This window comes from Hyla sarda, chromosome 8 (genome assembly GCF_029499605.1).
Source record: "Hyla sarda isolate aHylSar1 chromosome 8, aHylSar1.hap1, whole genome shotgun sequence".
Classification (NCBI taxonomy): domain Eukaryota; kingdom Metazoa; phylum Chordata; class Amphibia; order Anura; family Hylidae; genus Hyla; species Hyla sarda.
In genome coordinates this window covers 90301180-90313784 of record NC_079196.1, presented here as the reverse complement: position 1 = coordinate 90313784, position 12605 = coordinate 90301180, and the positions used below count along the sequence as shown (strand labels likewise).

Below are 12605 nucleotides of genomic sequence, written 5' to 3'. Positions count from 1 at the left end.
AGCCTTGAAGATGATGCTATTTTATTCCACATTGGAATGAGTCTTGAAAAATGTATTCATTACAGCAAAGTTTAGCCAGGCGTGATAGCGAGCACTGCTATTATTCTCATCTGCATTTTAACAGGATGGCAACTGGCTGCTCATCAAGCCTGTCACTTTACTGAATATTACAGCTAATACTCTGGATATTGCTTCAGGTCGTTCCGAAGTGATCGTCACCATGCTATTGTATTCCTACTAGTCTCCTCTTATGTCCGATTGATTTTAATTATTCTGTACGTATAGTATAAATGTTATGCTGTAGCAACGTATAAGGCCCCCCTCATCTAATTACAAAACTTAGATTTTATTTCCATAAAATTCACTGGGAAAACATTTTTGGGTTTACATATAGTTTAATTTTGCAGCCATAATTATAACGGTCATAAATTAGTCCCTGTCATTGATCAAAACTTTTGACATGTAATAGGAATGCCAAAAGTTAAGATCGGTCAGGTCTGAGTGTTAAGACTATTGATCATTAGAAAGACCCAGCAGAATTGCATACTTAAGCGATTTACTCTGCGACTCACGGTGAACTCCATCCAGTTGCACAAATCGGGCTCTATAAACATATAAAGGGGCCGTCTAGTGCAACTGGATGGTAATTGCTGCAAGCCAGGGAATGAATTGTTTAAGCATTTGCTTCCCCCCCACTTATAATATTCGGTAATATTCTTTTATAACCAGATTGATCAAAACTTTTGATCATTTGAAACTAATGCTTCAGTTCATTCTTATTTGTGGCCATTGGTTTATGCACTGCTATTAAGGTCCCGCCACAGCATTCAGTGTGTTGAGATCTGTACACTTGGATTCTTTTCTTTTTCAGCCATTTTGTTGTAGATTTGATGGTTTGCTTGGGATCATTGTCCTGTTGAATGACCCACTTTTGTCCAAGCTCCAGCTGTTGGGTAGATAGCCTCACATTTGACTCAAGAATACCTTGACACAGAGGAACTCATGGTCTACTCAATGAGTGCAAGGTGTCCAATTCTTGTAGCTGCAAAACAAGCGATAATTGTTCTCCCCTCTGCCACTATGGTTGATATGCAGTGTTTGCATTCAAAGTTGTGGGTTTTCATCAAACGTACATACGACCAAAAATCTCCACTCTGGTCTCATTTGTCCAAAGGACATTATTCCAGGAGTCTCTTGTTCAGATGCAACCTAGCAAGCTTAAAGTGTACCTGTCGTCAACAAAAACTTTTTATATTATGTAGATAACACCATTATATGTATATTTGTAATATACAGGGTGGGCCATTTATATGGATACACCTTAATAAAATGGGAATGGTTGGTGATATTAACTTCCTGTTAGTGGCACATAAGTATATGTGAGGGGGGAAACTTTTCAAGATGGGTTTGACCATGGTGGCCATTTTGAATCCAACTTTTTTGTTTTTTCAATAGGAAGAGGGTCATGTCACACATCAAACTTATTGGGAATTTCACAAGAAAAACAACGATGTGCTTGGTTTTAACGTAACTTTATTCTTTCATGAGTTATTTACAAGTTTCTGACCACTTATAAAATGTGTTCAATGTGCTGCCCATTGTGTTGGATTGTCAATTCAACCCTCTTCTCCCACTCTTCACACACTGATAGCAACACCGCAGGAGAAATGCTAGCACAGGCTTCCAGTATCCATAGTTTCAGGTGCTGCACATCTCGTATCTTCACAGCAGAGACAATTGGTACATTGGTAAAAAAAAAGTGTATTTTTGGGTGAAAATACTGTCCTTGCAGCTATTATCTGTCTCTCTGAGGAGTCCAAATACAGGAAGTGAGGGTCGGACAATCAGGGCTCTGTGCAGACTCCTGGCTTGTCAATCATCCTGATGTGTGAGCCAGGAGCATGTTATAGAGCCTCAGTGCACGCTGTCCTGCTTGTCCTCGGGGCACGCTGTCCTGCTTGTCCTCGGGGCACGCTGTCCTGCTTGTCCTCGGGGCACGCTGTCCTGCTTGTCCTCGGGGCACGCTGTCCTGCTTGTCCTCGGGGCACGCTGTCCTGCTTGTCCTCGGGGCACGCTGTCCTGCTTGTCCTCGGGGCACGCTGTCCTGCTTGTCCTCGGGGCACGCTGTCCTGCTTGTCCTCGGGGCACGCTGTCCTGCTTGTCCTCGGGGCACGCTGTCCTGCTTGTCCTCGGGGCACGCTGTCCTGCTTGTCCTCGGGGCACGCTGTCCTGCTTGTCCTCGGGGCACGCTGTCCTGCTTGTCCTCGGGGCACGCTGTCCTGCTTGTCCTCGGGGCACGCTGTCCTGCTTGTCCTCGGGGCACGCTGTCCTGCTTGTCCTCGGGGCACGCTGTCCTGCTTGTCCTCGGGGCACGCTGTCCTGCTTGTCCTCGGGGCACGCTGTCCTGCTTGTCCTCGGGGCACGCTGTCCTGCTTGTCCTCGGGGCACGCTGTCCTGCTTGTCCTCGGGGCACGCTGTCCTTCCTGTATTTGGTTTCCTCAGAGACACACATGCAATAGCTGCAGGGACAAAAATATTAATTTTTTTAACCAATGTATATTACAAATATACATATAATGGTATTATCTACATGTTATTAAAAGTTTTTGTTGACGACAGGTACACTTTTAGCCATGCAGCCATTTTCTTTTTAGAAAGAAAAGGCTTTCTCCTGGCAACTTTTCCAAACAAGCCATACTTGTTTGGCATTTTTCTAATTGCACTGTTATTAATGTGAACATTTTAACATGTTAAATGTGGTCACACTTAATGCTGATCAATTAATCAGTAACATTTTGACTTTCCAGCATCTGGCTGCTACTTACCCTCTCCTAATTCCTTTAAAAGCAGTGAAGGTGCACTTACTTTTCCCACATACTGCTTTAGAATTTTGGACTAGTTTTTGTTTAATGTCATGGTGGGATATAAGGTTTTATAAACCTAATTGTAAGATATATTTAAGAGGACCAGATTTGTATGTACTGATATGTAAAACCATAGACTTAGTTGTAGTACCATAGTCTTAGAAGTAGTTGTACTCTCCCCCAATGACCATGGAATTGTGCCTAGATAACATTTTTACATTTGGAAATGCTGCATTCTTAGTGTTTGTTCTTTTCATATACCGCTGGGTCTCTCACTGATCCCAAGTACAGGGACAAGATTGTCCCCAAATCAAATGCAGTGTACTGCAAGACAGATAATGAATGCAGTGGTGGCCATGCACATGCAATTATGTTCCCGTTCTGAGTTGGTTGGACTCCCGTATTCTGTGCTAACAAGGTCATAGATTATCAACAGGGCAGTAGTCAAGGCTCAGTTGTCAGTAGGACATGAACATGAGGGCTCTCCCCATCGGCAGTGGAGGGGAAGCTATCGTGTAGTGGTGACCACCTTTTGACAGTCTCTTCCCTTTTTTAGCATATCAGTCGCTGTAGCACCAGTTTCTGGAGTTATTGGGGGGGAGAGAAGCACCCATATCAGTGGAGCAAACAGATTGATGAATGCACTCACTCCCAAATTATTTCAAGTAATAAAAAAAATTAGGTGTAACCACATCGTGGCACACAGAAATTTACATCACTGGATCATTTGTGCGGTTCTTTGCTGTCAACATTTGATGGCTGCACAGCTCCATTTACATGAGAAGATGTTTGAGCATCAAACATTTATTTTTTTTTTTTTATATTTGTTTGCTTATTTATTTTGGGTAGCAAGGCAAAACTGTGTAATCAGCCAACAAATAAGCATCTGTGACATTATTGGTGACATTATGGGATTCCGTGGCAACTACCTAAGTGCAGAAGGACTCGAAGACTCAGTTTCACACTAGCATAATACCGGTGCATATATGTGTCTGCATTATGCTGCGAGCCCTGGCTTAATTGTAGGTCTGATGGCTTAAATTGACAGCTGTCAATTCAGGTCAAAATATCTGGGCTGGTCATGATATGGATACACAAAGTGTCCATATAATGCTAGTGTGAACCTAGCCTAAGGACTGTCTGGGTCCTGTCAGCAGTCAGACACCCACCAACTGATCATGTTCTATGATGGTACAACCCTTTAATCCTAATAGCAAGTCTAATAATTTTTAGAATATTTAAACCTAATCCTTTTCCAATTTGTAAGAAGAATGATCTATACATGATGTATTTTCTTTTTTTTCTCTTTTTAGGCATCATCACAAAAGCAATGACTGAAGGTATGACTCTCAAATATTTATTTTTTGTTATTTGAGTATATATAGATTAGCAGCAAGATGTTTTTAAAATTCAATACTTTTACACTTTATTTCTGTTGAAAGACCTAAATCTTGGTTTATTATGTGATTTTCATTGTTCTTGTTTCATACTCTAAAAGTGTTTTCAAAAGGCATTACTACAATTGATAGATATCCTCCTTGTTACACATATCAAAAGTTACATTCATTGGTGAAGGCATGGTACCCTTATTCTCCATTCCCATTTGATGAGATTAAACTAGACCTGCTGCTATGGTGGGCTTGATCAGTGATCAAAGATGTTGTGGAAGAAAGCATGGGGTGTTTATGTCTCATGCTGCTCTCCACAACATCTTTGATCTCTGATCAATGCCACCAACAGCAGCGGGTTTGCTATTACCCATACCCTCATGGTAAATAGTTGCCTAGCACTGGCTTCTCTCCCATTACTGTTATACAAGCCTACATAATATTTTATGTATTATTATGTGTTATTGTAAGGTCAGCTCCCTCTTTGAATTGAGTGCTGTCTGCAATAAACTTTATTTTTATATATTTTTTTACTTTATAGCTTCAAACAGACACAAATAGTATGTATTTAATATTTTCACATTTTCTATGTCAGTCTATGGGGAGAAAAAAATCCATAGCTAGAACATGCAGTAGTAAAAAAAAAAAAAAAAAAAAAGCTGCCCCAAAGCGCAAAAAAAACACCAAAAAAAACTGACATGTCTGTTTCCAGCCTATATTTGACATGATGGTTGAAGTATCCTCTTCTTATGTCAGAGATATAATACCAACACAGGCACAAGTTCTGGTGTCATATGTAATCGCTCAACAATTTGAATTATTTTTTCCCATGCTGAGTTAGACTTTAAAAGGGTACTCCACTGGCCAGCGTGGAATTAAATGTTCTGAACGCTGTTTCCGCATTGCGGGGATCGGCCGCGCCTCCTCAGTGCAAGTCTATGGGAGGGGGCATGGCGCCAACGGCCCCCATAATAGTAAATGTGAGCTGTCTGGACCCGTTGTTGGCAGTCACAATAACGGCCGTTAAAGTCACAAAAAAAACAACTAATGACTGCTCTTGACGGGGAGCATTGGCAGTGTGAAAGGGGCCTCATACATGGACAGCCATTCATTTGAAATGCCTAGCTGACCGTGACTTTCCCTAGAAAAATCAGCTAATCATCCCAACCTATTTAAAGGAAAACTGTCAGCTATCTTCCCCCGCACTAACCAGCGGTACTGGCTGGTAGTGCGGGGGATGCTGGTCAGTTTGATACTTACCATGCCGTTCGGCTGTAATCTTCTATTATCGGTATATTTAAATGAGATGCTAACTAGCACTGACATCAGTGCCGGGCCGCAGTGCTGCCCAGCTCATCAATATTCCTCGCCTCCCTCTGCCTCTCCCTCTTCTCCCAGCTGTGTAATGAAGAGAGAGGGGAGGAATATTGATGAGCTGGGTGGTGCTGCGGCCCGGTACTGACATCAGAGTGCCAGTTAGCACCTCATTTGAATAAACCGATAATAGAAGATTACAGACGAACGGCACGGCGGATCCAGGAACAGTAAGGATCAAACTGATCAACGTCCCCCGCACTACCAGTCAGTAACGCTGGTTAGTCTGGGGGAAGAAAGCTGACCGTTTTCCTTTAAGTTGCAGAATACACATACTGGGACAAGAATCAGCTGGCTAGTTTGCTAATTTTTGTCATCCTATGAATGGTACAAAGTTGTGAAAGTTGTGATCGTGAAAGTATGCATACTGATAGGATTCTTCAGAGTTTGTATTATGTTGGTATTTACTTCTCTAGCTTTAATTTGGTTTTACCTAATAGTCCACATTATGCTGCTATGGGTATCTGCTTTGTGTTTAGCCCACAAATACCACATTAAAAAGATTTCCCATAAATTGAATGAATGATCATCTTTTTTTTTACATTTTCTGCCACTGTAAAATTGTAGTGCTTAGCTGCATTAAATCTGCATTTATTAACCTGTTGAAAAATCGCTGAGATAATGAAAAAAGGAACTCATGCCTCAGCAGTTATGAAGAAGCATGGCATCATTTTCTCAGCCTCACTAGTCAGAATGGAAGATGAGAAGACGCAGCGAGTAAGCTATCTGTGCCTAAAGAAATGTATATGTGAATCCTTGAAATCTGTTAAAATCCAATAGAAATAAAAGACGTTTGATTATTTATATGTATAAATTAAGCTTGGGGGTAACATTTACAGTCACGGCCGTAAATGTTGGCACCCCTGAAATTTTCCAAGAAAATGAAGTATTTCTCACAAAAGGATTGCTGTAACACATGTTTTGCTATACAAATGTTTATTCCCTTTGTGTGTATTGGAACTAAACCAAATAAAGGAGGAAAAAAGCAAATTGGACATAATGTTACACCAAACTCCAAAAATGTGCTGAAATATTATTGGTACTCTTAACTTAATATTTGGTTTCACACCCTTTGGAAAAAAATAACTGAAATCAGTCGCTTCTTACACCTCTCAGCCGGAATGTTGGACCACTCTTCCTTTGCAAACTGCTCCAGGTCTCTTATTGGAAGGGCGCCTTTTCCCAACAGCAATTTAAGATCTCTCCACTGGTGTTCAATGGGATTTAGATCTGGACTCACTGCTGGCCACTTCAGAACTCTCCAGCACTTTGTTGCCATCCATTTCTGGATGCTTTTTGATGTATGTTTGGGGTCATTGTCCTGCTGGAAGACTCAAGATCTCGGACGCAAACCCAGCTTTCTGACACTGGGCTGTACAGTGCGACCCAAAATCCGTTGGTAATCCTCAGATTTCATGATTGCTTGCGCAAATTCAAGGCACCCAGTGCCAGAGGCAGCAAAACAACCCCAAAACATCATTGAACCTCTGCCATATTTCACTGTAGGCACTGTCCTTTTCTTTGTTAGCCTTATTCTGTTTTTGTTAAACAGGAGAATGATGTGTTTTACCAAAAAGCTCTATCTTGGTCTCATCTGTCCACAAGACATTTTCCCAGAAGGATTTTGGCTTATTCAAGTTCATTTTGGCAAAATGTAGTCTTTCTTTATGTCTCTGTGTCAGCAGTGGGGTCCTCCTGGGTCTCCTACCATAGCATTTCATTTAAATGTCGACGGATAGTTTTTGCTGACACTGATGCTCCATGAGCCTGCAGGACAGCTTTAATATCTTTGGAACTTGTTTGGGGCTGTTTATCCACCATTCGGACTATCCTGCATTGACACCTTTCATCAATGTTTCACTTCCGTCCATGCCCAGGGAGATTAGCTACAGTGCCATGGGTTGCAAACTTCTTGATTAATTTTGCGCACTGTGGACAAAGACAAATCTAGATCTCTGGAGATGGACTTGTAACCTTTTTCCACAATATCGGTTCTTAAGTCCTCAGAAAGATCTCTTCTCCTCTTTCTGTTGTCCATGCTTAGTGTGGCACACACAGACACACAATGCAAAGACTAAGTGAACTTCTCTCCTTTTTATTCACGTTCAAGTGTGATTTTTATATTGCCCACAACTGTTACTTGCTCCAGGTGAGTTTAAAGGAGCATCACATGCTTGAAACAATCTTATTTTTCCACAATTTTAAAAGGGTGCCAATAATTTTGTCCAGCCCATTTTTGTAGTTTGGTGTGACATTGTGTCCAATTTGCTTTTTTTCCCCCTCCTTTTTTGGTTTAGTTTCAATGCACACAAAGGGAATTAAGATGTGTATAGCAAAACAATACATGTTACTGCAATCCTTTACTGTGAGAAATGCTTAATTTTCTTGAAAAATCTGAGGAGCCAACATTTACGGCAATGACTGTATGCGAGCTGATTTTATGTTTAAAACAGGTTTTAGTTGACAAACGTGGAAACACTTTTTATGTGTTGTAACTAGGAAGAATCTGTCCATGGTCCTTTGTAGGCAATGGCAGGTAAAAAAAAATCCAGACATAAATTGTGGGAATGAATTGATGGAAGGGATTTTGAGTGATAAAAACCATGTAGGAAAAAGTTTAAATTATCTCATAAATAATCATCATTTTCAGCCTAACAATGTTCCTATACAGCCATCAAGACACACAAATTGCTAGTGGCCCATAAGTAGTAACTGTAATATATTGTGTAGCTTTTATGGAACATTGGGTAATTCACTTAATCCACATTCCTACAAAGGAACATCTTTGTAAATTCCTGGCTGTAATCCCCTGTCAGAAAGGACAGTGTCAGATGAAGTAAAAAAAAGTTTAAACAGTCAGTGGAAACAAAAAGAGACTTACAAGGAAAGTCATACGAGTTAATACATAAACTGCTTGGTTGGTTTGTTGCAATACATAAGACAATGTTTTCTAGGCTGGGATTCTTGCAGTATGGGGCTTCCTTAGATCCTATTCAGGGGTTTCCTAGAAGACAACAGAGCAAGGGCTTTTACAGATGGGATGACAAACTGATTTTTGAGGACCTGACTGATTTATTCTGATAGCTTACGCAGAAAATGGGTTAATTGGTTTAACCCCATAAGGACGGTGGGCATATCCATACGCCCCCGTTTTAAAGTCCTCAAGGACTGAGGGCGTATGGGTACGCCCGTGGGAATTTTGGTCCCTGTATGGCAGTGTATCCAAAATGGAGCTTCCAGCTGTTGCAAAACAACTTCCAGCATTTCCGGACAGCCACTGACTTTCCAAGCATGCTGGGAGTTTAGCAACAGCTGGAGGCATCCTGTTTGGGAATCTCTGGTGTAGAATACCCTTATGTCCACCCCTATGCACCCCTAATTTAGTCCTCAAATGCCCATGGCGCTCTCTCATTTCGAAGCCCTGTCGTATTTCAAGGAAACAGTTTAGGGCCACATACGGGGTATTTATGTACTCTGAAACAATTGAGTTACAAATTTTGGGGGGCTTTTTCTCCTTCTACCCCTTATGAAAAGGAAAAGTTGGGGTCTACACCAGCCTGTTAGTGTAAAATAATAAAACATTTTACACTAACATGCTGGTGTTGCCCCCATACTTTTTATTTTCACAAGAGGTAAAAGGAAAAAAAGACCCCCATTATTTCTCCTGAGTACGGAAGTACTCCATACGTGGGCGTAAATGCTCTGCGGACGCACAGCAATGCTCAGGAGTGAGAGCGCACTGTGTACATTTGAGGCCTAAATCGGTGATTTGCACAGGGGTGGCTGATTTTGCACAGGGGTGGTTCTGACATAAATGCAAAAAAATACCCACATGTGACCCAATTTTGGAAACTACACCCCTCACGGAACGTAACAAGGGGTATAGTGAGCCTTAACACCCCACAGGTGTTTGACATATTTTCGTTAAATTTGGATGGGAAAATCAGCATTTTAGTAAAAAACAATTCTCGTTTTACCCTAAATTTCTCATTTTCACAAGGGAAAATAGGAAGAAAGCCCCCCCAAAATGTGTAGCCCCACAGCTTTCATTTTCACGGAACACTGTTCCAAAAATCTGTCAAACGCCAGTGGGGTGTAAATGCTCACTGCACCCCTTATTAAATTCTGTGAGGGGTCTAGTTTCCAAAATGTCCACTGTTCTGGCACCACGGGGGGCTTTGTAAATGCACATGGCCCCCGACTTCCATTCCAAACAAATTCTCTCTAAAAGCTCAATAGCGCTCCTTCTCTTCTGAGCATTGTAGTGCACCAGCAGAGCACTTGACGTCCACACATGGGGTATTATCATACTCAGAAGAAATGGGGTTACAAATTTTGCGGGGCTTTGTCTCCTCTTACCCCTTGTAAAAATGTAAAATTTGGGGGGGGGGGGGGGGGGGGGAAATGCATTTTAGTGAAAAAAAAATTCGGTGGGGAGGTTGGACAGGGTTGGGAAGGGGTAACAGGGGCGGAAAGGGTACGGTACCTTAAGCAAGCCAGCCCGCACAGCTTACAGTTCCACGTCAGGCACGGGAGTCCGGCGCAGATGCAGCTCGTTCCGCCCCATGGCACCATTTTCGTCTTACTGCGCCGCAAGGGAGAGGGGGACGCTGTGTGCGTAGTGCGCAAGCAGGCTTCCCTGACCCCTCATTTTAAGTGAAAAAAAATGTTCATTTACACATCTGACTTTAGCGAAAAGTCACCAAACACCTGTGGGGTGTTAAGGCTCACTTTACCCCTTGTAACATTCCTTGAGGGGTGTAGCATCCAAAATAGCATGCCATGTGTTTGTTTTTTTTGTTTGTTTTTTTGTTTTGTTTGCTGTTCTGGCACCATAGGGGCTTCCTAAATGTAACATGCCCCCCAAAGCCATTTCAGCAAAATTCACTCTCCAAAATCCCATTGTTGCGCCTTCCCTTCTGAGCCCTCTAGTGCACCACGGAGCACTTTACATCCACGTATGAGGTATTTCCTTACTGGAGAGAAATGGGGTTACAAATTTGGGGGGGGGGGATTTCTCTCCTTTTACCCCTTGTGAAAATTCTAAAAATGTCTCTGCAAGAACATGCGAGTGTAAATAATTAAGATTTTGAATTTTCTTCTTCACTTTGCTGCTATTCCTGTGTAACACCTAAATGGTTAACAAACTTTCTGAATGTCATTTTGAATACTTTCAGAGGTGCAGTTTTTATAATGGGGTAATTTATGGGGTATTTCTAACATGAAAGCCCCACAAATACACTTCAAAACAGAACTTGTCCCTGAAAAATTCTGATTTTTGAAATTTTTGGGAAAAATTGGAAAATTGTTACTTTTTATCAAAAGTAAAATAAAATAATGCCAACATAAAGTAGACATATTGTATATGTGAATCAATATATAATTTATTTGAAATATCCATTTTCCTTACAGAGTTTCAAAGTTATGAAAATTTAGCATTTTTCTGACATTTTGGGATTTTTCACTAAGAAAGGATATAAGTAAAGATGAAAATTTACCACTATGTAAAGCAGAATATGTCACATAAAAGAAATCTCTGAATCAGAATAATCGGAAATAGCATCCCAGAGTTAATACATAAAGTGACAGTGGTCAGAATTGCAAAAAAGCTCAGTCCTTAAGGTATTAAACTACTACTGCATAGGTTCAAAATGGAAAAAAATAAAGCACCAAAGCTTGGTATTTTTAACACCATCCATGCCAAAAAACAACCACCCTGCTCTTCAGCTGTATTTCCCATGAGTTCATTGCAGTATGACCCTTAGTAACTAGTTACCAGAGCACAATACTTAAGTCTTCCTTCACTGCCCTGCATGAAGAGCCGGAGAGCTCCAGCGACGTCCTGTGCTATCGCTGCGTGCTGACGAATGACGTCCTAAATGCACCTCATACAAGTCTGTATATGGAAATAGAGAGAAAAGTATTAATACACATTATTAGCTTTTACACAACAATGCACCAAAGTGGACAAAGAAATCAAAAGAATAAGGGGCGGCAGGGGGCAATACCCTCTAATTGCTATACATTAAAATGCCCTTTTTTCCCCCCCATACATGCTATAGAAGCGCGCACACACTATTTCATGTGGGATAACCCCTTTAAGTATTCCTATTGTTACCCCTTTCTATTGAAAAGCTGTATTGTCTTATATAGGGACAAGGAGCCACATACTCCTTGACTAGTATGCACTGTAGCAAAGAACAGAACAGTGGGATGAGCAGCAGGGTCACAAATGTAGAAGTTGGGGCTATGAAGTAAATGCTAGGATGGTCACCATTATGTTATCACCCTGGCATCTGAAGTGAAACATTTGCAGTACTGTCCTCCAGTCATTATATGTACTTATCCAAAATATATTACCTTTATACAGGTATTACAGGCATCCTATTATGGAAATATTTGGCCTTCTATAATCAAACCTTTCCAAATCCTGTTCAGACTTTAATTGTTTTTTGTTTTGTTGCATTGCTGATGACCTGAATAGCTGTTTTACCAGTGCCCACTGCATGAGGAGTCTTCTCATACAGCACTGCTTGGCTGTCTCCACAACTGGCTGATTTGCCCATTGAAACCAATCACTGCTCAGCTTTCTTTTTCAAAATTGTTCTGGTAAAATAAAATCTGAGCAAATTAGTAGTTGGTCTGTTGGATGATATCAGACAAACAAGTAGCACACACCTACAGTTATGGCAGGCCTACAGCCAACCTTATGGCAGGTTCTACAGTCTCCTTTTGGGGGGAGGGGTCATGTTTTCACAGGCAATATGTGTTCATCCATTTGAATTCTGCAGCATATGGTGATACAGCAGGATAGTGTATAATAGAGAGAATTACAAAGAGGGAAAAAAAGCCTACCCATTATATAATCACTTCACTGTAGAGTCGAGATCACAACTGATATGGGAGGTTTTCTGTTCTACAATGAACTGTCCGGAAAACCTATTATTGTCATGTTCAGGTTGGATGATGAAGGGGAAAA

General features: G+C 41.2%; 1 protein-coding gene across 2 annotated transcripts in view; it reads left to right on the top strand.

The window, feature by feature from the left end:
• ADARB1 (adenosine deaminase RNA specific B1) overlaps positions 1-12605 on the top strand; it is a 130505-nt gene that overhangs the window by 78307 nt on the left and 39593 nt on the right. For both annotated transcript variants that reach the window (XM_056537200.1, XM_056537199.1), the window contains one exon: positions 4178-4204. In XM_056537200.1, coding sequence (XP_056393175.1) covers positions 4195-4204 — 10 coding nt within the window. In that variant the 5' untranslated portion in view covers positions 4178-4194. The remainder of the gene's footprint in view (positions 1-4177; positions 4205-12605) is intronic.